Source organism: Zootoca vivipara, chromosome 15 (assembly GCF_965207765.1).
Source record: "Zootoca vivipara chromosome 15, rZooViv2.hap1.1, whole genome shotgun sequence".
Lineage (NCBI taxonomy): Eukaryota > Metazoa > Chordata > Lepidosauria > Squamata > Lacertidae > Zootoca > Zootoca vivipara.
Window position 1 is genome coordinate 5,668,974 of NC_142598.1, and position 27,116 is coordinate 5,696,089.

The window sequence follows — 27,116 nt, forward strand, 5'->3', positions numbered from 1 at the left end:
ACTGCAATAGGTTGCATTAAACCAAGGATGGGAAACCCGTGGCCCTCTGGAAGTGGTTGGACTAAAACACCCAGCAGCTCCAAGCAGCAGTCAGTGGTGAAGGATTTGGGGAACTGTAGTTCAACAATATATTGCGGGGGGTCCCTTCAAATTCCCCATCCCTGCATTGAGCAGAGCGGGAGCCCAAGGGAGGAAGCCTGCCTCAGGGAGCAGATTAATGGTGTATTCAAGGGCAACAGATTAAAATTAAAATCAATGTGCTCAGCACCATCTTGGCTGTGAGTCCCGGAATCTTAAGAGTTGGACGAGACTACAAGGGTCATCTAGTCCAACCCCCTGAAATGCAGGAACCTCCAGTGTGGGAATTGAACCTACAACCCTAAGATTAAGAGTCTCGTGCTCTACAGACGGAGCTATCCATTCTCCAAAGACCTGCTTCTTGCCTTGCAACCTGGCCTGGGGCCCTGACTCTCCAGAGACGAAAGCAGAGGCCGCTGAACAGTCTTGGGCTGAGTTATTGTTTAGGGTTTTTTGTTGCTGTTATTTATATTATTTTTATCTTAGTTTTATGATGATTTATGTGGAAATTGCTCAATTTGGTTGTGTGCCTTTTGAGGTTTTAATTATTCTTTATGACTACTTTTGTATTTTATGTTATTAGCCACCTTGAGCATGGTTTTAACCAGGCATCCCCAAACTGCGGCCCTCCAGATGTTTTGGCCTACAACTCCCATGGTCCCTAGCTAAGAGGACCAGTGGTCAGGGATGATGGGAATTGTAGTCCAAAACATCTGGAGGGCCAAAGTTTGGGGATGCCTGGTTTTAACTATGGTTGATTTGCAGTTGATTGACCAAGACCCTGCCAGCTGATAATCTTTTTTTATCATAGATGTACCATTGTGGAAGCCTGATATACACATGCAGCAGAATGAAGTGGTAAAATCTTAATAGACTGTACCACCACTTCAAGGGTTTTTTTTGCCATTTTTGATTGCTTCCTGTAAGTAAAGCAACTAAACTGGGAGAAAGGTTCTATCCCAGCATACTTCCTCCTATACTAGTTTACAAAGCTTCCCCACCCCCTTAAATCACAGGAAAGCATTCTAATAATTGACAACTGAAGGTCATGTCACCTTATTCTACTGCAGGCATAGGCAAACTCTGCCCTCCAGATGCTTTGAGACTACAATTCCCATCATCCCTGACCACTGGTCCTCGGTCCAGTATACCTGAAGGAGCGTCTCCACCTCCATCATTCTGCCCGGACACTGAGGTCCAGCACCGAGGGCCTTCTGGCGGTTCCCTCGTTGCGAGAAGCCAAGTTGCAGGGAACTAGGCAGAGGGCCTTCTCGGTGGTGGCGCCTGCCCTGTGGAACGCCCTCCCAACAGATGTCAAAAAGGAAAACAACTATCAGACTTTTAGAAGACATCTGAAGGCAGCCCTGTTCAGGGAGGCTTTTAATGTTTAATAGATTATTGTGTTTTATTCTTCTGTTGGAAGCCGCCCAGAGTGGCTGTGGAGACCCGGCCAGATGGGCGGGGTATAAATAATAAATTATTATTATTATTATTATTAGCTAGGGATGATGGGAGTTGTAGTCCCAAAACATCTGGAGGGCCAAGTTTGCCTGTGCCTGTTCTACTGCATGTGTGGACCAGGTCTAGTACACATCCTCAGCTTGTTCCAGCTCGTATGTGATTATGGCAGGTAAAATGTTTGTAGCTGCTTTCTGCCTGCTCACTTACCTAAAACAGTAGGGCAAGTCTTGACTCTTCTCCTGACCAAACTTGGGTCTTGCTCCCTGCTCCCTTAGGCTTAGCCAATAGCACTTCCCCTATTCTGACGGCTGCACAAAGCACTTGCAAAAGCTCATTTAGCCATGGTTTGAGTAGCTATTTCAACCCAGGGAAGCAGGCTGCAATTGCTTACCAACTACTTCCCTCTGCCCAAATGGCAGCAAATATGAGGGCTGGCGACTGCTCCTTCGGGGCTTATGTTATATGGTGCCCATGTAGCAACAATAGATAAGCTGGCACTGGCAATTACTTAAGGCATGGTGCCTGGCTACTCTTCCGCTTTCTAGAAGGCTGGTCCCAGCAATGAAACAATTACTATAAAATAAAAGGTTCTTCTCTGAATAGTCCCTGCTCCCTATTAGCCAGCCGCAGTTGTACAGAGACACATATACAGGTAACTCTCTTTGGATTGGAAATGTGACCAGGTGCCAATTCCTGGCTGCCACGTGGCACTTAAAAACCTGTTCTTCCCAACTGGTTGTAGGGCACCAACTGTAATGATGGGTCACTGACCCAGGAGAACAGCAGTAGACGGCGCATCAGGGATGAGAGGGCAAGTGAGGAATGAAGTCCAGCTCAAAAGAACAGATCAACCAGAGATATTGTGCTTATTTGTTCAACTGGTCATTCCCCCCGTCTAATACAAAACCTCAACTCTAACATACGAGACATAGCTTCACTGGATGACTGTTGTCTAAAACAGCCTTTAGTCATGGAACCCATCAGGCTCCAGAGAATCTCAGATTCCTTTTTTAAAATTGCCAAAATGGAGATCCTAAAAGTTGAAAAGGGTGAATATAACATTTTGGGGGGGGGGGGGAGATAAAGGAACTCCTCCTTCGATCTCCTTCACAGCACTCTACGTTTCCCAGTAAGTCTGACTATTACAGGCCTTGCCTGTCCCTTATGAGGCTTGGCTAAAGGAATGGTTTACCTGTTAAGTAGTTTGTGTATGTGTGTGTGTGTGTGTGTGTGTGTGTGTGTGTATCCTCCACGCATTGCAATGTATTGCAAATCTATTTGATTACTTTACTCGATCAAACAAAGCAATATTTACATGATTTATTCTGCTTATAATGATCCTGCAGAATTTGGCATTTCTGGTCAAGGATTTTTAATATCTAATTGGCAGTAAACCAGCACATGGGGTTGGACAAAGGGCACATCCAAGTGGGGCCCATGTGAACCGTTCAGTTCTAAGAAGCTGATAACCAGTGGGGGAAATCATGGGAGCGGAGCATAAAGGGATCCCTGGAGAAACAAGGAAAGGCTACCCATGATAGGGTTTTGTAAGAAAAAGAAAGCACATCAGAGGAAGAGGCTTGGATATTTTGCTTTGTTCTCAGACTTCAAGTACATCCTAACCTGTTCCTGCTTCATTTTCTCATTCTGCACAGGGAAGTTAGTCACCTTTCTCACAGGTGAAACACAAAGGGGTTTTTTTGGGGGGGAGGGGAAGAGAGAAGTAGAGCATAGATCAATACTTTATTTCAGGCACCAAATACCACTTTGAAACCTGTCTTCCTAAAGCAGTAGACTACCTACCCACTTCCCTCCCACCCCTTTTCAAAGCTGCCACTCTGCAGCCTCAGGAAAGCAATGCCAAGGGGGCAGGGGACCTTTAGCAAATCCCGGCCCTTCATGAATTTTGGACACAACATGAAGCTGCAGGAGTAGTTGAGTGCACTGGTGCTGTGCCCCTTGCATGAATGGGGAAGGCAGAAACATTTGTTCACACCCAGGATTCGAGAATAGAAAATAAATGACCACATTAGGTGGATTGTATAACCACAGCGGTAATTAGGAAGACACCACACTCGGAAGAGGTAAGGTTGCCGGAGATCTTTCTTTTCTAGGAGTTAATTTACCTTCAGGCCAGCCTGCCAACAGTCTAGGGTCCTCGTGGGACGGGTTTCCCCGCCATTTGCATGGGTCCCAACTCTGTGATTCAAGGTCTATTTTCATCACAGGACAACCTGGGAGCTTCCCAACATTGTAGAGTTGTCGCCTACAGCTTCTGATCTTGTGCCAGAGTCCCATTTTGTCACCGACACCTCCTTTCCATGATGCAGCTATAAAGGCCTGGCCCATTCCTAGGAAGTGCTGACATGGAATGACAAGTGGTGTGTTCTCCACCCCACCCCCCTGTCCCTCCCCACCCCGCTGTTAGGCACCGGGAGAACAGAAGAGTCAGCAGCGGGAGAGGCCAAGAAAGCCAACAAGCACAGCGTCAGGGAGACCACGTGGCTGGGCAAAAAGTCGGGAGCCTGTGGTCCACTCCCACATGTCAGGGGCCACATGTGAACAAACAGCGACTGACGCCCAAGTGGGAAAGAGAAGAGAGGCTGGAGCAAGAAAAAACAGCCATGGAGGTGGTCCTCCTGCAGATGACCAGAGCTGTTCCTCAGAGATGAAGGCGGAGTGATTTCAAATGGTTGTAGGTTTAGGGACCCACTCCATTTAAGACCCTTCTGTTAGAAGCCAGGATACTAGTGTTAAAAGGGGGCAGGTGAAAGAACCGTTAACACAATGCTAGCCCCCCCCCAACCCCCTTCATGCTTGAACATTATTATATCCCCAGCTCCCAAGGGTGAGGGAACCTGGTGGGCCCTGCGGTCACACTCTGCTTCCACAGAAGCAGCCGCGCTTCTCTCCACTCCCCAAAACCCAACCTGAAGTCCACCTTCCCACCACCCTATCAGCAAACTGCAACCCTCCCATTCAAAACTGGGGAGGTCTCACTTTAGGATTGGATCATATATATAGATATATTCAATAATGAAGGAACGGCCGATGAAGGGCGAAGCCCGGCATGCCCCAGTTTGTGCGTGTTCCAGCTCCTTGCAGAGGAGGTCCTGTCCTTCTCTCGCTTCTCCCCCCAAGCACATTGGAGGTCGGATGCAAAGAGCCAAAAAAATGACGGGGCAAAAGGGCAGCCGAAGGAGCTTTGATCAGCAGCAGCAGAGGAGGGGAGGGGTCCCAGGTATTATCATCCGTCCTGCCAAAACATGCACCTAAGGGGTGTCAGGCGAACACAGGAGATGCAAACGAGTTATCAACTCTTGTCTGAACCACTGTCTCTGTGCAGGGCACTCTTCTTCATGCTTTCCAAGTACTCCTGTTGTGAAACCGCCAGCACCGAAGCCAAGATCTCGTCGTCATCCCAGTCGCTCAAGCCTGGCGGAAGACAAAGGGGTTGAAGTGATCACAGGTGGAGTCATGGATCACTTGACTCCGGCCACCAGCCATTCTCCCACCAGCTCTCACACACAGCCGACCATGCACACTCTACTGCATCATAGTTCCATGTCCACCCCCATCCAGACTGGATGCTTTCACCTTAATGGCCACAATAAGACTCAAGGAGTGGTGAAACAATACTTCATTTCAATACTCCAAGCATTCCCGTTTCAGAGCAGTTTTCAGTTTCTGGCACTCAGCCTAGCTCAGGGGTCCCCAGACTACGGCCCCCGGGCCGGATGCGGCCCAATTGGCCTCCCAATCTGGCCCGCGACGACCCCCGCCGCCCGCTCTTACGGGGCGCGGCGCTCTTCAAAATCGGAAAAAAATCGCCGAAAATCCTTTGTGCGCATGCGTATGGGCCTCTCCCGACCCAGAAGAGGTCATTTCCGGTGCACTTCCGGGTCAGGGGAGGCCCATACGCATGCGCACAAGCGATTTGCGGCGAATTTTTTCCTACCGTGTGCGTGTGTGCACGGGCGCGCACTCCCCCGCCCTCCAGCCCGCTGCGCGCGCACTCCCCTACCCTCCGGCCCGCCGCACGATTGGCGCGGCGGGCACCGGCCCGAAGCCCGGTAAGTCTGGGGACCCCTGGCCTAGCTCATCTGAAACTCTCACCCCTTTTCATTTTTGTAAATCAAAATCTGAATTTTACACAATTTTGGAATTGCAGTTATTGTCTTTTCTTTTGCTGTACTCACAGGGCTCTACTAGCCATGATTCCTTTTTACAGCACTTCTTTTCCGCCTTCCCACCCACCCTACTGCCCACCATTTCCATAGCATGAAGTCAGGGAAGAATTAGGCGGGAAGACCACAAAAGGAGGTATGTGACATCCTCCTCCCAAAGAAACCAGCCGACTCCCAGGAGATTGTGCAAGGGCCAGGGAAAATGTGAGAGCTAGTTGCCCTGTAAATCATGCAGAGTCTCGTGAAAATCCCGGTAGCTTTGCCCTGAATCTTACGCAATTTTCAGGGTTTTACTTTTTGAAATATGGCAGCCCTGCTGAAAAAATCAAAATGAAAACAGATCTGAGGTGTGTTTCCAGCAGCCCAGAAATCCTCACTTAAAATAACTGCTCAAGCTGACGCCTCTTCTGTCATCTTCCCGCAAGGCCTGACATTTTTAGATTTGCTCAAGCTTAGAATGACAAATTCTGACCTGTCTCCTCTCCATATACACACTAAGCAGTTATATATATTGTGAAAAGCAGCCACTGAACTGTACTGGAAAACTGAAGGAGTCTTCAGCTATAGCATCAGAATGCCTGAAAAGAAGATATGGTTCTGAATGGCTAAGGAGCCACATCTCCTTAACACCTGAATGCTTGGCTCAAGGGAGGGCACTTACCAAATGCTGTGGGTGACATCTGTTGCATTATTGCCCGACACTCCAGGGCTGGATACAACGACACTAAGGGAGGGGTTGCTCGGCCACCGCCTGCAGAAAGCTGGCTGCTTGTACCTGGGTAGGTGTGCAGATGGATGGTAGAATTATTTGCATGCAAAGGGGATGTTCGTCTCCTAAGTGTCAATTCTCAACACACTCTCCAACAATGCCCTGCCCCCCTGCTATTCCTTTAAAGGCAATTTAAACTTAACAAGTTTGCAGGTGTTTTCCTGTGATGGATAAAAGATTCTGAACCCTGACATGTATATTAGTCTGACCATATTCTGGCATAATTTACCTATGCTCAGGTTGCCCCTTGATAGAAACCAGAGTATGGCCAAAATCTCTGGGATGGCCAAAATCTCAGTGTTTTTTATTTTATTTATTTTTTCTGTTGGTTTTTTTATATAAAAAACATTTCTCTATCAAACTTTTTTGGTATACAGCTGTATACAGTAGGAAAAATATCTGTGACTTATAATTATTAGCCTGATGAATATTAGACAGACATATGCACACACAGAGCCAAAAGATGAAGAAATCCACAGGCAGAACCTCTTGCATTCTTTATTGGCAACTATCCTGCGGCAGGATTCCTGCCCCCTTTTTAGGGCTGTGTGGATTCTGTCTGGTATACTAGACATCAATTGAACATCCTGCAACTCTCTGCAATAAAGTGATCCAGGGAGTCACCCAAGGCAGAGGGAAAGGTCATTATCCTGTACTAGTGAGTCCTCTCTTTGGCCTCCTTTAGGCCTGAGAATAGAGGGGCCTGTGTGAAGACTCAAATCCCCCTCTGCTGTGAGAGAAATATTAATCCAGAATTGCAAGCCATTATGATGGAGGGCTACTAAGCCCTTGCTCTGCTGGCCTCACTACTTTTCTGTTCTAATAAACCGTCTCCCCATACCTTAAGATCTTCCAAATCCAAAACTGACAGAAGGTGAAATCTGTGGGTGCATGAATGGGGAATCGCTCCCATTCTCCTGTGGCACCTCAACAGTAAAACAGCCTTTCCAGGTAGGCCTATCTGACTTTCCAAGTTCACTACTAAGTGAAAACTTCCCTCTGCCTCTGGGATATTTATTTAATTCTGTTGTGTTTAGCTTGCTTTAAGGATTTTCACTGCAGGCTCATTTATGGCTTCTAACCCATTTACAGCTAGATCTTATTGGTTGGAGAAACACCTTATGCCTGGGATGTATAGGACTGTTATGTATTTTTATTTTACTTCATTTATTTTAAGATTCTAGGTTGTTTTTAAACAGAGTCAGTGTGAACTTCCTCAAGCAATGCAACTGGAAAGGCGCTCCATTTTTTAAATAATAATAATAATAAAAAATTAAGGTAAGGAAAGCTAAGTATCTTGTCCTTTCCCTCATTCCCCACTTTGGCTGCCAAATAGCTCATCTCCCCTCTCTCCTATCCCTTCAAAATGGAAGTGAGGAAGCAGCTGTGGAGAAATACACCAGAGTAGTGCATTATGGCAACTGCACCACAGCCCTTCTGCTCCCCCTTCTAAACTTACGAAGGAGATGCAGCTTCTACAGGACCACAGTGATTTGAAGCAGGACAGCATTATGGTGTCTACAGGTGTGGTGGAAGTGGCAAACTGCATGACCTTGTCCTGTCACCTGGACAACCAGGAGCTCAGAGAGACCTATGCGGCTTGCAGGTGTTTCGTGTGCAAGAAGAATGTGTCGATGACACCAGGAAAAAAACTTGTTTGAGCTGCAAGCTTGTCTCCCTGTGATGTAGTGGCCACTTCACCCAGCCCCTGCCATAGCTTCAGCCCTCTTGCTCCCCACCCGGAGGAGTCATTCTGCTCTCTGCTCTGACCCATGGGGCACTTACCAGGAGCACACGGCGAGGGGGGCTTTGTAAGTGCTAGAGCTGCGGTGCTCCCAGGGGAAGGTGGCTTGGCAGCGTTCAGCTCATTGTGCAAGTCGGGGTGCTCTGGGGAAGATGCCGAACTGCGCTGACGTGGCGAGCGGCCACTCCATTCTTCCAAACCGCTGGCTGCAGCCGCCGTGGCGGAGCTGCAGGTAGCGCTGGCTTTGCAGGGCTGTGGAGAGGGGGAAAGGTAGAGATGCTATTCAGGGCCAACAATCTTGTTGATCAGTTCCCCTGAGCTAGGCTGGTATTACAGCCAGTCTCAACAGAAGGGAAGACTCACTTCCCTACCTCCGGTGATCCCAGAGATGCCCCCAAACCCTCATTTCCCCTTCACACATGGAGGAAATAAACCAAACCTGTCTGGCCTGCTTTTCCTGGTCACGCAGCCACTGCAAATAAGACTCCCTGGCAACCTGCTCCTCAATGGCCTCGTTGGTTGCTTCCCAGTCAGTTGCTCGCTTCTTATCTTCTAGCATTTGCTGCTCAATCCATGACTCCTCGGATGTCTTGATTGCGTTCTTCATCAAGGACTGCTCTGCATACTACAGAGAGTGGAGGGAGTTCAGCAAGCCCACTGGAGTCCCAGGCTCAAACCCACTGCACAAGTTTGGTTGCGTGTTTTAAACAGCAAAAGGAGATAAGCCCTCTCAGTCATGAAAACAACCACAGGGGCAACTATACAGTGGTGCCTCGCTTAACAAACGCCCCGTAAGACAAAATTTTCGCTTAAAGGAAGGATTTTTCTAGCGGAGGTTGCCTCGCTAGACAAATTCGTTTTACGAAAAATTCGTCTAGCGAATCACGGTTTCCCATAGGAATGCATTGAAATTCAATTAATGCGTTCCTATGGGCAAAAAAAAATTCAATGCATTCCTATGGGATTCGCTAGACAAATTTTTCGTTATAAGAATAGACCCGTGGAACGAATTAAATTTGTCTAGCGAGGCACCACTGTACTTTAGCACAGTGCCAAGTAAGCGTCCTGCCAGCACAAGGATTTCCGCTTGCACAGCAGAACTCCCTCCACCCTTCCCCATTTGTTTTAGGAGGCACCCCCAAGCCTTCCAAGCAGATATGGGAAAGGTGTGGGATACATGCAGGGGAGAAATCCTTGGGCAAACAGAATGTGCTATCTGGATTCTGCCCACAATTGAAATAAAGAAATCTGGGTGAGAGTGGGAGGAACTTGCCCAAAGGTTGTCTTGGAAGAGCACATATCTATTCAAATTTTTCCCTAGTAGATAAAGGGAATGATGAGATTAATTCATCTTAAATGTGGCTGGACAAGCTTTATCAGATCTGGGGGAGGAAACAGGTGATAGTCTCCTAGCAGCCAGCAGATATCCTTCTCCAGCCTCTTTGAGGTTGGCTTGGAAGTGGCTGGGGAAGGCATCCTACAGCTACTATTCTTTACATGCTTCTTCACCCTGCTCTGCCAGAATCGCCACATGGCCACATCAGAAATACAATGGTGATTGGCAGGCCCAGCACTCTGGACAAAATGCCCCATCCTTCAGATGGGTGGGCTGATTCAGCCCCACCTCATTCACCAGATCAAGCTGAGCAATATCTGAGGCCTGAGGGACCTCTAGCGCCTCCATCTGCCCCATTTGCCAACAGAAAGAGCCACCTGGAGAGAGGAGAGGAGAGCAGGAGAAGCCGTGAGACGAGTGAATGGTTGCTTGGGGGGGGGGGTGCTGTACCTCCTGCTGCCTCCCTACCAGCAGTGGTGCCACCACTCCCTCCCTCCACCAACATGCCTTCCCCCTTCCCAACAGGTGAAGCCAGCACCCCATCTCCTTCCCCTTGTAACTAGTACCCAGCACTAGCCATGACTTGGGCACTCACTGCTGCTGGAGGCTTGCCACTTCCTGCTCCTTGACCCTGGCAACTGCAGCACACTCCTCTTGGGGGCAACCCAGGGGTGAGTAGAGGGGTTTGCTGCCACAGGGGTTGAGGAGCAGGAGGTAGCAAGCGGCTGGTAGTGGTGGGCACCCAGCTGTGCTGAGTGCTGGGAACCAGGCGACAGTGGGGGGCAGGAGGTGGGGGGGGGCCCTGCACTGGGGATTTTGTCTCTAGCAGCACAATGTCCCGGGCCGCTCCTGGCACCATGGAATTTTCAAAGGGTAGCAGCTGAAACAGTCATTGTAGCAGTAGTAGCAGTAGCAGCAGCAGCAACAACAATAACAACAACTGGGAACTTCTGACTCACTTGCCTGATTTGGCTTGCAAGGGCATTTTTAAAGCCATGCCCTACCTGCTCTACACCTGGCACCAAACATAACACCGGGGTGTGGCAGGTAAAGATGCAGCTGGGCCAAAAGAAGGCTTGCAGGCAGCACCAACCAGCCAATTGCCAGTACCTGAGAACAGCCCTGTGCAAAGTCCCATGCCCAACACAAAATATTATTCTATTATGTATTATTTTTTACTTGTTCTCAGTAGCGTTGGAGCCCAGTTATTAGGCAGAAAGGCAGGATATAAATACATGCTGGTCCCACTTTCTGAACACAATGTATTCCCAGGAAATCATTCATTAGGCGAGCATTTAAATTATTTCCTATGGGAACATTTCAAATTCATGATTTGTCCAATCTCCCTCCATGGTTTCTTCCTGAAACAGCTGCAACCAATTAACAAAAAGCAAGCAAATTTGGAAAGCAAGATTTTCTATTTATTTATCATGCAACACCACCAAGTTGAGTAGCTGATAATAGCAAGACGAGATAGAAACCTTTTATATAAATAAAAATACACAGATCATACTGCAAGGTTACATGATCAGGCACACATCTTAGTCAATTGGATTTCTCCCTGCCCTCTCTTTATCCACCACATCCCAACCTTTCAACCCCCAGAGGACACCCTGGTCAGGTCCGGCTCTAGGGGCAGGCTGGGTGGCACGGGGCGCCGGGCTGGCAGGGGGCGGCGCGCAGCGAAGCCGCACAGATGCCGTGCTGCACACTGTGCCCGCCCACCAGGGAGAGGGTGCCGGAGCGATCTCCGCACCAGGGCGCCCGACATGCTTGAGACGGCCCTGACCCTGGTAGTGAGGGATACAGAACTCCTCGGCTAAAGAGACCTCCCTTCCCCAGAACCCATCCAGGAAAGACTCACCCCTGGCTTGAAGGAGGGCAGCCCCAGTCCCACACCAATGGTAGCCTTGTTGGGGTTCACCACAGAGTTGTAATGTATGTTGCGGTGATAGCTCACTCGGATGGGCTCATCCTCATTCTGATGGATGCCATGGAAAGTGTTGATGGGCTCTGGAAGGGAGAGATGGCAGCTCAGTGAAAGGTGTAGCATAATCCCTGCCCCTTTGCCCAAACATGCTGGATGACATCACCACGCTTTATAGGGGCAGTTGAGAGGCTGGCATCCCCAGCCCAGGGCTGGCATGGGCAAGGGTTAGGGGACAGGAAGTAGGAGCCATGCATACCTGTGCCATACTGGTAAACCTCCACAGGTCGGTTGTACATCTCTGCCATAGCCTGCATCTCAATATGGTTGCCGTGACAGTTGTTTTTCCGCTTCCGGTTGATGTAAGTGGTGAAATCTTCTGTCACGTAATTTGAAAAGTAATCAGCATTCTTCATCTGCAATGTGAAAGGGCCTCAAGGTTAGGAGGATGGAGAAAGGCTCCCACTTGGGGCAAGAAACAGCATGGGGAGGTGGGAGAGCCTTTCCAGGAAAGGATTCTTGGCACAAACCCATTAGGAGAGCTGAACCTGAAGAGAACAAGGGGCTCCCATGCTGCATTAGAACTGTTTTGCTCAAGGCGGGTTCCACACATATGGGGCAGTGGTTGAACAACTTAATCATGTTGGGTCATTTAACATTATTACCCCAGTCACATGAAAGCTGTAAACACATCACACACACACACACACAGCAGCAGCAGCTGCTTCAGTATAGTTGGGGTAATGCTTAAGAGTCCCCTCAGTGCCAGCAGGATTCCACAAGGGAAGGGCCTGCCAAACACCTTTCAAGCAGTTTATGGATGGCTCCCTGAACTGCAATTTTAAGAGACACTGTGGAGATATACATATACATATGTGTGTGTGTGTTTTTATCTGTATAATTTAGAGGTGGTTGGGAGAGGAGGAGAAAGAACAGTGGCTGTAGCATAGCATCACTTGTAGCATTCCAAAGGAGGGAAGGTATAATATTTTCGTAGGAAGAATGTCCTTAGTGCTCAGAAGTAACAGCTGGAGGAGAAGCGAAAGCCAGGGATTTAGATTGGCAAGACTGTGCTTTATTGGCTGCCTGTGTTCACAGAATACAGAATGCCCGCTACACACAGTCCTGAAGGTCAGGCTTAGAGGGGGAGGCAGAAGCCCACCCTCCTCTGGATTCCTACTGTCACTCACCAAGTAGTCCATACAGTGCTTCCTGACCACTTCATGCATGTCTTGGTCACCATATACCTGGTCAGCTGCAAAAAGAAATGAGAGATCATCACTGACTGACCCAGCCCAACAATCGCTTACCTCATAAGCGGAAGAGAGATAGGGTTGGAAGCACCTAGTTTTCCATGCATACAGCATGGCTTCATAATTGAAGTTGCCGATTTGCACCTGTAGCCCAAGTGAACCCCAGATCAGTTTCTTATTCCTCCAGTACTCAAAAACCCTGGGGTGGTCCCACTTGAGTGCTGTCTTCAGCACTCCAAGGGAGGCGCATGTGGCTTTCCTCTCGTCTGCAAGCCGTGCATCAGGGTTCTTTCCCTCCACAGTACAACAAACCGAGCAGATGCAAGTGCTGAAGGTGGCACAGAACAACCCGGCCTTTCCCCCGACCCCCAGCTGCAAACCCAAAGGCAGCAATCAATTTTTGGCTCCCAGGCTGCAGACACTTCTTGGGCACCCTTAAATCTTCTAGCTGGGGTTAGCTTCTTTTGTATTTCTTATTGCCTATTCTGATTTACAGCCACCAAATGTGTCAGATGTAGAGTTGGCGAGAGCACCCTTTAATCCTCTTGCTTTGAAAGGCTCTCTTTCGGTCCTCTTTTTTTGGTAGCCTTGTACCATTTTGCTTGCTGTTGATTTATGGCAGTTTATTGCACTCTACTGAATATTTTGTTCTTTTAATACTGCTGTTTACTGCTGTTTGGGGCCTTTTGGCTAAAAAGCACCATATAATTAATTATAATTTGGAAGCATGTAACACTGATATCATGTGTCACCCAGAGGGACCTGACTGATCACATATTTAGGGTCAGGAAAGAAAAAACCTCCCCACAGCACAGATTTGGGTTAGTAGTTGAGGCTAGGGCTTGTGGCTGCAACACACCTACTCAGCCTGCAAGTACACAGTTACCTGAACTATGAGGACCTGTCCTCTTGACACTGAGGTCAGATGAGTTCTCAAGCAGAAGCAAAAACAAGGACTTCTGCTGGGTCAACAGGGCTATTCACACCCTTGCCTACTCTTGCACCCATACCCACACACCCAAATTGGCTCTGTGGGCTTGGGAGAACCCCCCGAACAGCGCGCGGGGTGTGTGTGTATGGGGACTGTTCCATGTAGGAAGCTGAAATGCTTTTGATGATGGAACATTTGACATAGTGCTACCTTAAATTCCTCCCAGTCATTTATTCCATCAGAAAAACTTTTTAATGCTAGTTTATCTGGTTAACAGCTGGAAAAGTAGTGGGCCTATTATTTCTACAGTACTTTTTCTCTCTCCCCTGAAGTTTTGTTGGTGCTATTTCTGCCACACACAAACAGAGCTCGTTTCTGCACAGGCTGGGTCACCAAAAGCTTTAGTTGAGTAATCTAACAATTAAAACAAATTGAAACTGGGAGCCACAGTTCCATTATTTGTCAGCTAGCCCACAACAAGGCAGCTAATGAAACCGATCAGAACCAGTACTGAAACTGACAGATGCACTGAAAAGTAAGATCTTACAGATTGTTCAACATCACAAAAAGTCTTTGCAGATGTGCAACCATTTCCAGGGGCAAGTGTAGAAAAACAACCAGATGCCAGCTTTTGGAGCATCAGAGAAGCAAATGCTGCAGCAAAGCGGATTACCTTGGAAGGCAAAGTAGCTGAGGGGTGGTCACAGCTATCTGCAACCAATTACTGAAAAGTGCCAAAATCCCTTGCTATTTTGAGTTGCCTATATGATCTCTACTTCAAAATACTGCTGCTAACTGAAAAGAAGTTAGGATTCAATATGCAGCACCCACAGGGATCCCAAAGCAACACCATATTCAGACTCTACAAGATTCAAGCCTCAATTCTCATTAGTAAATGTAAAGGTACCCCTTTACCATTCGGTCCAGTCGCGGACGACTCTGGGGTTGCGGCGCTCATCTCGCTCTACAGGCTGAGGGAGCCAGCGTTTGTCCACAGACAGCTTCTGGGTCATGTGGCCAGCATGACTAAGCCGCTTCTGGCGAGCCAGAGCAGCGCACAGGAACACCGTTTACCTTCCTGCCAGAGTGGTACCTATTTATCTACTTGCACTTTGACGTGCTTTCAAACTGCTAAATGGGGAGGAGCTGGGACCAAGCTCACCCTGTCGCGGGGATTCCAACCACCGACCTTCTGGCTCTGGGGCAGTCAGATCAAAAGAAAATAACATAAGGGGCAGGAAGAAGAGGAGAGAACAGCCTCCTGAGTTTGGAAAGGACTGGGATGGGCCAAGGTTTAGGAAGCAGCTGGGGAGGGTAGAGGTAGTCACTGTGCAAGAAATGAGAAAACTTAGTGAAAAAGCAGTTTCAACAGCATTTGTGGCAAGTATAGAGAATTGCAGTCATAATCAGGGGACCTAGTTTATAAAGCTCAGCAACAAGGAAATCCAAATGACTCTACTGAGCTACATGCCATGTCCTGAATCACCCACCCAGCCCAATCAACTTACACTGAGGGAGGCGGAGAGAAAAAGCTACCCTGGGATGCTTGTCAGCAGCCCTTACCTGGGAATAGTATTTTGGGGAGGCACATTCCTGATGTGGAACCAGTGGTGGCAGAGACAGGAGAATGAGGCTCAGATCATCACCACACTCAAAGGTGAGAGTAGAAGAGAAATGCCAGGAAGAAAAGAGACCTGTGACAACCACACAGGACCACAAGGTCAAGAGACAGCGTATGAAAAAAAGTTTCTAAGCCCAAGAGTAGCAAATGCTTTGTACATAGCGAAGCGTCTTGGGATGATGCCTCTGCTGTTTCTCCAAACATAGCACTTTCTCCTGCTTCTCTTCCACTTTCCAGCAATCATTTCCCCTCCCTCTTCCCCTTGCTTCCCTTCCCATGCCTGCTTTTTCCCTACTTCTTCTCTCATATTCCACCCTCTGCACCTTCCCTGCTGCCTCCACAGCCTGTTCGCAACCACCGCTACCACCAATGCTTCAGGAATGGGAAAGACTTTCTTGCACCCTCAATGCATCCAAAAACTAGGGCTGCTCTTTTCTGAGCCAAACAGCAGCCACAAAGACTCCGCAGGCCACCCATAAAACAAACAGCAACAGTACCCCCAAACCAAACTGGGGGGGGGGGTCATAAGAACTGTAGCCATAAGTGCTCCAGTGTGGGGAGTAAAATGGTGGCTGTTTTTGCATCACCATATCTTGGTGCCAGAGGTGACAAACTCCAGCAGCACCCTCCAAAACTATAATAAGACAACAGCACAAGCCCCATTCAAATCCTCTTGTGCCACTCCTATTCCTTCTGGGGATTGTGCACAGAGTACATTGTGCTCCAAACGTCAAATCCATTTGACTTGTGCCCAGCTACCTTTAATGGCATCCCAATGCACCTACTTCACCTTGTCTTGCGAGACATCCATATGATGGAACGGCAGTGGCCCTTAAACTTCTTAACCTTCCCAATTAAGTAGCAGATTTGTAATGCTGAAAGCCTCTACTGCATGAAGAGAAGACCCATGCCTGCCTCAAGGCAGCATGGAATTAGCAGGTCAGTAGAAGGTGGCTTGCCTTGTATGGCAACCCTTGTATGTGCCCATGAACAGCAGGATGTTGAAAATGGCACTTGGGACTGTGTAAGGGTGGGGACCCCAGCATCATTCATCAAACACAAACAGATCACCTTCGAATCTAAACAGTGTGCTAGTAATTTCATGGCATTTCCAACAACAGTGCAAGGGAGTGAAAGGGCAGTTCCCAATATTTATGTGATAGCAATAGGACACTACCTTCCAAGGCTAATTGTCTATGCCCCTCAAGGGCAGGAAAGCAAGACAGACAGATGAGGGCGGGTCAACAGCTTTTTGGCGGGCTGTGCAATGCATCAAGGGAGTATGTGACTCATCTCTAACCTCTATGTAAACAAGGATGTGGTTTCTGGTGTGGGGAAGTAGAGCTGGCAGTTCCAGCAAGTCACATGGGCATCGGCTTTTCTACGAAACTTCTGTTGTGGTCACCACTCCAAGCCCCATTTTTGTTGATGATCTGCGCACGTGCACAGAGGCCCGCTCAGTAAAGACACAAACAGAAACGAAAGGCCTAGTCCACGCTCTAAAACATACCCCAGGAAGAATTAGGGCCATGATAAATTTTGGTAGGAAATGGGAGGCTACAGTTGCATATAGTTTTTTTCTCCGTTAAGGAAGCTTTATGTTGCATGTTTACTGTGTTTGTTTTGTTTTAACTATTGCATTTTCAGTTTTAGTACTATACAGTGGAACCTCGCATTACGTACCACCCTCCTTACGAATGCTTTGGGTTACAAGCTCCGCTAACCCGGAAGTAGATGCCCCTTATTGCGAACTTTGCCGCGGGACATGAGTGGAAGTCACGCGGCAGGAGCGGGAGGGGCCATTAGCAAAAGCGCGCATCATGTTAAGAATGGTTTTGGGTTACAAACGGACCTCCGGAACGAATTAAGTGTGTAACTGGAGGTACCACTGCACTCTGGGTTTTTTTCTTCTTCTTTGTCTGAGATACCTTGAGAATACCTGAGAATACCTGACTCCCAGCCTGTATTTCAAGCTAATCAATTGCTATTCTTAGAACAAAGCTATAAAACATACGATGGCTTTCCACAGCCTCCTTCCTCAAGATCTGGAGGGAGGGTAAGGGCAACAGGAAACTTTTTTTTTCTTTTTAGTGTAACATTTCAGGGCCTGATGGTTACATCTTAAAAAGTAGGTACTGTAATAGCAAAATTGCTAAAGAGCAGAAACACAGAGAGAAAAGCAGCCCTGATGCATTTCATTGTTCAGCTTTTACATGACTTCTAAGAACACCTACTGAAATTGTTCAAAAGCTGATATAAGATTGGGTGTTTGAGGGCAAACTTTCTGAGTTCACATTCTATGTGAGGCACAAGTGGAACACAACACCAAGCACAACCACAAAGACAAGCAAACGAGGCTCGCTGTATATATCTAAAATGTCTCTCTGACCCAGGGACTTGCCAGTAATGCAAGACATGAGCATCGTTGAAACTCCTGGGTGATTATGCCTCGTACAGCTTCAATCTCAAAGCAGTTCAAATTCACAGAATTTCCGATGTATCACTACTGGTTAATAACTCACATCAAACTGTCAACAATAACCTCAAAGCCTTTCTCTCAAAAGTTCAAAACATGGAGCTTCTTTTCTGCTGCCTTTTTAAAGGATGGGAAGTGGTTCTGCTGCAAATGACCCTCTTCATGCTTTTTACCTTTGGCAAGCCTGTAAGCCAGGGAATATTGAACAGCTTATTCAGGACACCTGGCACCAGCAATGAGCTTTGCATGGTGGTTCTTAGCTCTCGTGCAAAATCAGCTGTCTCAGAGGTAAGCCCTCTGCCATTGGCCTGATTAACCTGATGTCACAGCCGGTGACAATGAGCAATTACAAGTCTGGGCAATTTTGCTTCAGCCATTGTCTCAAGTAAAATATATTTATGCCAAAAGATTTTGAAAGCTGGCTCACTTCAGCGGAATGGTCTCTAAAAACAGTCAGCTTCCGTTTTGGAGGCATTACTACAATCACTTCCTCTGTATCTGCTGTTCAGAGGTGAGTTTCAATGCTCTTGTAGCCAAAAAAGCACCACCCAGGCACAAAGTGCAGGTACCAGCCGGTCTGGGGAAATCCCAAAGGCAAAACAGAATGATTTTACTGCAGGACTTGAATCACATTTGAAGATAGAAAGAGGCTGTAATATTTCCCCACGTAATTTAAAAATATTTCCAGTATTTTAAGTGTGATATTGAATCTTTTAAAGAATGTACGTAGGTGGGGTAAATCCCATCTAAGGCCCCGTGAAAGGGGTGTGTGTGTAAATCTCATTCTTTGAAGAGAAAGCTAAGCATTATGGGTGTGTTTTTGCTGCTGCTACTTGGTAGCTTTACTGTTTGAGATTTTTTAAATGATGAATTATATTGTCTATGTGGTATTCTTAGTGCAGTGTTGTTGCGATATATATTCCTTCCTGGGACCTTCCTGGTGAAAGGTGGATTTAATGGATAAACAATGAATAAATATATGCCCGGACAAAAAGGAAGCCACTACAGGTTAGGAATAATCTGTAACTATAAAACATTTCAAAACAAAGCACATTGCAATGGAGTAGAGGATGCCTATCAGAATCAGAAGAGAGAGGAACTGGGCTGGAATAGTCACAATAAAGGAATGAGGCAATCCAAGCCAAAGTTGCTACTGGATTGTTAACAAGATGGAGCTGGCCAAAAACCAAACAACAAAAAAGAAAAAGAAGAAAAAAGGAAAAGCGGTAGGTAAAGGCTGTGTGTCTGCGGTTTGGCACATAGATGGGCTAGTGGACAAACCCAGGACAGATCACTGCAGCAACTGGCTGCAATCATTCCTTTCCTGCCCTCTCTGAATGATTTTCAAAAACCACTTCAAGTACAAAGTTGCACTCTGTGCAAATGTTTTCTAGAATCTTCTGTTCATCCAAGCCCCTGCCAAACCCCCAAGTCAGATGGCCAAGTTCTTCATGCATTCACATATCTCCAGTCAAAGGGACTCAGGAAGCAGAGTTAGCACAGACCTTTCCCCCTGGAAACAAAGACACAGTCCTAGGCTACATAGGGGCTTCACAGTCTGACTCCATACAAAGCATCTTTGTTGCGCACGCACAAACCCTGGTGCAAACTGTATAATCGGGGAAGGAGCCTTGCAATGGCAAAAGTGCTACAGGGTTTGACTGAACTGTCCAGTCATGCTTCCATACCTATCACACCACAGCGCCACCTGCGTCTAAACCACTGAGCCTCTTGGGCTTGCCAATCGGAAGGTAGGCGGTTCAAATCCACACTACGGGGTGAGCTCCTGTTGCTCTGTCCAGCTCCTGTCAACCTAACAGTTCGAAAATACACCAGTGGAAGTAGATAAATAGGTACTGCTGTGTTGGGAAGGTAAATAGTGTTTCCATGCGCTCTGATGTCCGTTATGGTGTCCCATTGCGCCAGAAGTGGTTTAGTCATGCTGGCCACATGACCCGGAAAGCTGTCTGTGGAGAAACGCCAGCTCCCTTGGCCCGAAGCGAGATGAGTGCTGCAACCCCACAGTCGCCTTTGACTGGACCTAACTGTCCAGGGGTCCTTTACCTGACCTACCTATCATAATCTTAATTAGATCTTCGTTTCCCCCAACCCACTACCCCATTTATCATTATTCCTTCCCTCTACCAAAAACAACACTCAACGCCTTTATCAGACTTAGATAACAGTCTTACAATAGACTTCTGACATCTACAAGAGCCTGAAGATACCACCCCCACAAAGAAATTATGATGAAAAGAAAACAAGAGGCAACTTGGAGCATTTTGAAGAATACTTTAAAAAAGAGTGGTATTAAGGTTAACTGGCAAATGGGATAAGTCTATGAGCAGCAGCAGGCAAGACAAAGGAATGGAAAAGGGAAAAATAATAAAGGGGAGAGGAAACATTAGGAGATGTAGCAAACTAAGAATATGAAATAGGATGCCAATAGAAGATAAGCCGGGAAGTCTATATAAAACTAAGCTAAGATATGAATGGATGTAATATGTAATATGTAAAATGTAAAAATAAGAAGATACCACCCCCACAAGTCCAATTCATGCCTTTTCATAACATATCCTCTGGTGTGGTGGTTGTCAATGCAGAGCCAGTGGGTCCTGCCCATCAGTAGGACACCTGCAAAATGACTCAGTAAATGCACCCTCAAAAATTCACAATGAACAAGACTGTCCTTCCTGCTTGATTTCTGTTTGGACTAGTTCGGCTTCTCTTATACTGAACAAGTCCCCTTTAACATGCCCACATTTTGTTGAATGCCCTCCATTCTGTTCTGAACAAGAAGAGAAGTGCAAAGAGCTTCTTTATGTGAGCAAAGAGGCCCAAAAAGGATAGCAATGGTAACCCCTGTGGCAGTATGCATCCATGGCGGGGGAAGCAGCCACCACCTCCATCTGTATTAACCTCAAAACAGCAACAATGCTTTTCAATAAGTCTCCCTAAGGTAGTGCATTGCAAGGGGCTGGACTAGACAAGCCTCACGGTCTCTTCCAATTCTGCAATTCTATGTAGGCATCCCCCTGGAACCTAGCTGCCCTTTTCTTTAGCTCTAAGCTTCTGCGATTTGTTATAGCAATGTTATGATAGAATGAGGACAGCTAGTGGCAGAATTTATAGCAAATTTATAGAAAATACGCTGACCATTTCCGTGAAAGCATATAAAAAGACAACTTAAGCGTTAACCACATTTTGTATCTTTTTCACACAGCAGAATTTCGCAATTGCCTTTCCTCCTCCCACAACCTTTACAGACCTATTCCCCCGCCCCTGTTTTTTGTCTGATTTTAAGGTTACAAATTTTGCAACACCCAGCTAAGAATGACGTCCAATTCAGCAAATTTCTGCCAGTTTGCCTATTGCAGTAGTTTTCAAAACTCTGTTCCAAGGAACCATGGATTCCTTGGAAGCATATCAGCAGTTCCTCGGTGACAAGATCAGTAAGGGTGGACAGCTTGATCACCATTTCAAATCCAATCACCCCTCTTTCAAAGTTTTAGCACCAAAACACGGAGCTTCTTGGATCCTGGATACTCCTCTACAGATACCATAGCAAAGCTAAGCAGACTTCAGACACGCAGGTTCTACCTTGTTCTTTTTACTAGATCCCCCAGATGGAGCCTGGTGCAAAAGATATGCCCTTAAAATTTAACAATTATGAGCCCATGATCCACAGGAATCTTCCTTCTTCCCATCCCTTGCACTATACATGGCCTAAGACTCAAAGACCTTGGTAATGCCCAATGGGATTTTCTGTTAAAACTTTTTTCTTCGATCAGCTAACTCCCATGCTATACCACAATCTGCTTCTCAGAGCCCCAACACATTTCAAAAGTTGTTTGCCTTACTGGATTTGGAGAGGGGGAGGTTTCGCTTTGTTTCAAAAAACACAAATTTAAACTGCCTTGGACACACAGAACTCACTGCACACTTCTTTGCACCTTGGCTCTTGAATTCTGTGCTAAAAACCCACAAAGTTGGACAAATACAGAAGTCTGAGAGTTCCACGCGTATCCTATACTGGAGACCTGGGTTTGCAAGGAGTTTGTCAGAAGTTGATACTCAGCAGTACGGATTTCCTGTTTTTGACAAAAAGTCATTGATTAAAATAAAACCCATCATGCTTTCCACTTGCACCCTGCTCCACCCACCAGTTCTGGCAGCTCCTGTTGCTCCTTTGTTTGTGTGTATTCTTAAACACAGCCATGTTTCTGTTCCTCCTACAGCTGAGGAGAAAGGCTCATTCCAGAGAGAGTAAACGAAACCGAATCATGACAAGGAAACTGAAGAGTGGCCTTTGAAAAGAGAAATCAAGGGAAAATCATAGATTGTGCCCATTATCTCTTCTGCTACTGTAATGGCTTCAGGCCGATTTCCAGGACAAGAGGCCAGAGTTTGTATGTGTGTGAGAGAAAAGTAGTTCCATGCTCTGGGAGATTCCAATCCATCACAGAAGATGGGGTGGGAAATGGGGTGTGCATGTTGAGTTACATCCAATATTTTACTCAGAGAAAACCTACTGAAATTACTGGACCTTACTCAGCCATGTTTATTAATTTATTCGGTGTACTCTGAGTAAAAATGTAGTTGACTTCCAGCCCCAGGCAGCAAGTTTTAAAATGGCAAGGGTTCTGTTGAGATCTTCAGTAGAGCAGTGTCATGCATGAGTTGGGCTGAGCAGCTACAGGTATCTCCTTCCCCCTCATTTCCCTACCAGCTTTCACCCTACAACTGGTTTCCCTCAACATTTACAAACTAACACCTTCTTGATACTCTCTCCTTTTGAAAAACAAAGTGAAAAATAACTGGTTTCCCCCAGCATTTACAAACTAACACCTTCTTGATACTCTCTCCTTTTGAAAAACAAAGTGAGTCACCCAATCGAGTATGGAGGTCCTCAGACCCAGTAATGAAACATTAGAATGGTGCCACACTGAAGAACAGTAGGGGAAAATCTGCACATATTTTGATAGAAACTGAAACTGTAGGTAACTTTTTAAAAAACCCAGTTCTTTGACAGTGGAATTCCCGGTGGTATTTCCCATGCTCAACTGCAAAATTGCATTAGCCTCTTATAAGGGGCATTTATAAAAGCATTTATAAACCCCTTAATATTAAAAAAAAATCTCTAAGCAATTCTACCTGTTTAACTGAACCTGCTGTTAGTCACCCTGAGCAGCTCTGGAAGGGTAGGGCAGAACATTCTGGTAGGCAGTGGACTAAGTTGCAACTAAGATTGGGGGGCAATCACACTGCTCAATTGGCACAGCATAATGTGAACAGGTGGTCTTCCCCACTACAATAATTTGGGTCAGCTTTTACTAACAATGAGGTGTTGGTGCTACTTTGACTAGCATTATTTACAGCATCATGTAAGTAACAACAACAACAACAACAACAACAACAACCAACTCCAAAGCACACATACAAGTTGATTCCCTGCTCTGGAATCAACCTTTTAAAGTTGTGCAGACTGTTGAATTGACTAAGCAGCTGGGTTAATGGGTTATGTTTTTGGGTACATGGGCAATGTTGACTTCCATTTTTGTTGGGGGGGGGGGGAACCCATGAGGAATATGTAACTAATACATACCTCATCTGTTTTGAAAGCATAAATTTGGCCAAGCCCAAGCAGTGACCTTGCAGCTCCTCTGTTCCTTGCATAAACCCCACAAACACAAGGAAGATGGGTGGGGATACATGCTAGGCAGCATGTGATGGAGAAACAGACAAAGGCATTAACAGGACAAGGAAGGCCTGCTACCGTGTTTCCCCTTTTTTAAGACACCGTCTTATTGTTTTTTTTACTCAAAAAAACACACGGTGTCTTATTTTCAGGGGATGTCTTGTACCTTAAGGCCTCCTCGGAGGGGCCAGGCAGCTGGCTCGGGGTGCTGCTGGGCGCTCTGTGCGGCGCTGCAGCAGCAGCCGGTTCCAGGCACCAAGGCAGCTGCCTGTTCCGGTGGCGGGGCGGCAGGCAAAAAAGAAAAAAAGAGGCCAGGCCGCTGCAGGGCATTCCGAGCGCTTGGCACTGCGGAGCGCTCCGCTCTGCAGCTGCTTGTTCCGGTGGCGGGGCGGCAGGCAAGAAAGAAAAAAAAGAGGCCAGGCCGCTGCGCTCCGCCCAGGGCTGCAGGGCGTTACGAGCGCTCGGGGCTGTAGAGCGCTCCTCTCCACAGCTGCCGGTTCCGGTGGTGGGGCGGCAGAAAAAAAGGAAAAAAAGAGGTCAGGCTGCTGCAGGGTGTTCCGAGCGCTCGGCGCTGCGGAGCGCTCTGCTCTGCAGCTGCTGGTGGCGGGGCGGCAGGCAAAAAAAATAAAAATAAAGAGGCCAGGCCGCTGCGCTCCGCCCGGCGCTGCAGGGTGTTCCGAGCGCTCGGCGCTGCGGAGCGCTCCGCTCTGCAGCTGCCTGTTCCGGTGGCGGGGCGGCAGGCAAGAAAGAAAAAAAAGAGGCCAGGCTGCTGCGCTCCGCCCAGGGCTGCAGGGCGTTACGAGCGCTCGGGGCTGCAGAGCGCTCCTCTCCACAGCTGCCGGTTCCGGTGGTGGGGCGGCAGGCAAAAAAGGAAAAAAAGAGGTCAGGCTGCTGCAGGGTGTTCCGAGCGCTCGGCGCTGCGGAGCACTCTGCTCTGCAGCTGCTGGTGGCGGGGCGGCAGGCAAAAAAAATAAAAATAAAGAGGCCAGGCCGCTGCGCTCCGCCCGGCGCTGCGGAGCGCTCCGCTCTGCAGCCGTCGGTTCCGGTGGCGGGGCGGCAGGCAAAAAAAAGAGAGGCCAGGCTGCTGGCTCAGGCGCTCCGTGCGCTCGCTGCTGCTGCAGCAGCCGGTTCCAGGCCCCTCTGGCTGCCTGGGTCCCGCTGGCTGGCTGGAGCGCTCGGCGGTCTCGTTCTACACGGCATGGAGGTATGCCTTATTTTCGGGGGGTGCCTTATGTTTCACTGAAACTAAAAAATGCTGCGATGGCTTACTTTTTGACTACGTATTAAAAAAGGGGAAACACGGTAGTAGAGCCTGGCATCACCCACTCATGACAACCAAGTATGAGAGATTATGCAGATTCACTGAAAGAGCCCTGCTGGATCACAACAAGAGTCTATAGAGTTTAGCATTCCATTTTTCACAGTGGTCTGCCAGGTGCCTCTGGGAAATCTGCAAGCAGGACAGGAGGGCAAATAGTCCTCCACTCCTGCTGTTGTTCCCCTGCAACTGGTATTCAGTGACCAGTGGAGGCAGAATATGGCCATCATGACTAGTAGCCACCAATACTCTTATCCTGAAACAGCTCCTTGGCTTTAAATGTTTTCTTAAAGTCCAGAGTAAGTTTTCTGCCCTCAGTGTACCACAACACTTGTTTCAGACAAGCTACTAAACTTGTTCCACTTATTTAATATGACGGCTCTTCATACTTTACCTCGGTGAACCCCACAGCAGTCCTGTGAGATAAAGACACTTACTGCTCCCATATTACACAGACTGGAGGTGGGGTGAGGGGAGGTGTGTCTAAGGAACAATGACAATTTTGTTACCTTGCCACAAACACAAAGGGTTGCATTCAATGCTCTGCCAGTGGAACTCTATTCGTGCAACAGGACGTCTCCTCCCCCTGTGCGCCCACAAAAATCTGATTTGAAGGGTCCCCCACCCTCTAGGTTGACTGAGGCATACAGGGGGGGGGAGAAGAGGAGGGGAAAGTTTCATTCTGCAAGCAGAAGTCTCTTGTGAGAGTGGAACAGACACACAAGTATTACATGATCTCCCTCAACAATGTCAACCATCTGAAGGACCACCTTGCCATTAGGAGAGTAGAAGAGAAACAGCTTGGTGAGCTGCTACCCTTCAGCTGTCAGTGGTGGTCCCTCCTTCTGGGAGGGCCATCCCGCTTTGAGGGGAGTAGAAGGGAAGGAAATGGCCTGCTATTCACCTCCCAGTGGGACTCACCTCTCTCAACCCAGGGCTTCTATAGAACCATCTTATGATTATAGCTTTGTCTAAAGAAACATTATGTCCCCCCCCCATTTTATTGCAACCAAAAAAACCAATGAGTTGCAGTCAGCCAAGTCCTACTTAGTGTAGACCCACTGAAATCAAAGAACTTGTGTCCATTAACTTCAATGAATAGTATGAGCATGGCATACCACCTTACTGGCATAATCTTATGAAAACCATTTGGGGGGGGGTCTGCTTGAAAAGTGGCATATAAATACCCTAAATAAATGGCCATAGTGAATCCACAACGGAGGTGAGGCTTCAGAGATCACTCTCTTAAATCGCACTAGACCCTAGATCTCCCCAGCTCTTGGTTCTGTGCCAGCACATCAACTTCCTCTTTTCATTTAATCTCATTTCCAAAGAAAGGACAAGAGAAACCACAGAGCCTGTTGTGAAGGCTGTTCCTCTGGTTGGATGTTCCTTTTAGACAGGAAAAAAGATGAGTGCAAGAGAAGGGTGGAAGTGACGGCAAAACTGTCAATGGAAACAGTCAAGTTAAATGAGAACACTTTGTACTGTAGCAATGGATGGATGCAAGAATATTACGGCATGTCCCATCCTGTTACTGTACTTGTTTCCAGTTGGAGCATCAAGAATATCTCTAGCATAACATTGGTGGTGCTGGCTTTCCAATTGCCCATCCTAAGGGAGACCTGAATGCCAAATGTAGAAGTCTCTGTTGTTATATTGTGAGATGCTTTGAGGACTCTTTAAGCAGGATATTATTTGCTTTATAAAATAAATAAGATTTATTTATAAAATAAATAAGATTTATTTATAAAATAAATAAGATGGGGCTCAGGGATCCATCTTGGGACCATTCTACGCATTGCATGGAGCCAAAACTGATTTTTTTAAAAAAAGAACATTTATAAACCACTCAGTATTTTTTTGGGTGTGTGTGTGTGCACATGCACACGTTTTTTTCTGGCGGAACTCACGGGTACTCACTACGGTACTGGCACCTTTTGTCCCACAAATATTTAAAGTGTGGCACTTACTGTAACAATTCTATGCATGGTGAGTACTGGCACCTTATTTTCCTTAACAAAGCACTGTATATATGTTGTTGTGCGATAAATATACAAGGACAATGAACTGCAGCCCATCATGACTCCCCAGTGATAGTGCTGGTATGATAAATTGTTTTCAGCCATGCCACTGTGATCGTCTTACTCTAAAGCAGGCATCCCCAAACTTTGGCCCTCCAGATGTTTTGGACTACAATTCCCATCTTCCCCGACCACTGGTCCTGTTAGCTAGGCATCATGGGAGTTGTAGGCCAAAACATCTGGAGGGCCGCAGTTTGGGGATGCCTGCTCTAAAGAGTACACTTTTAAAAACT

The 27,116-nt window shown here is 47.2% G+C and overlaps 1 protein-coding gene across 4 annotated transcripts in view; it reads right to left on the bottom strand.

Moving 5' to 3' along the window:
• Positions 1-2,844: 2,844 nt before the first annotated feature.
• OTUD5 (OTU deubiquitinase 5) overlaps positions 2,845-27,116 on the bottom strand; it is a 49,558-nt gene continuing 25,286 nt past the window's right edge. For all 4 annotated transcript variants that reach the window (XM_035140744.3, XM_060268659.2, XM_088659031.1 and 1 more), the window contains exons 3-9: positions 12,693-12,757; positions 11,762-11,918; positions 11,440-11,588; positions 8,679-8,864; positions 8,281-8,491; positions 6,388-6,501; positions 2,845-4,974 (exon numbers count right to left, since the gene is read on the bottom strand). In XM_035140744.3, coding sequence (XP_034996635.3) covers positions 4,853-4,974; positions 6,388-6,501; positions 8,281-8,491; positions 8,679-8,864; positions 11,440-11,588; positions 11,762-11,918; positions 12,693-12,757 — 1,004 coding nt within the window. In that variant the 3' untranslated portion in view covers positions 2,845-4,852. The remainder of the gene's footprint in view (positions 4,975-6,387; positions 6,502-8,280; positions 8,492-8,678; positions 8,865-11,439; positions 11,589-11,761; positions 11,919-12,692; positions 12,758-27,116) is intronic.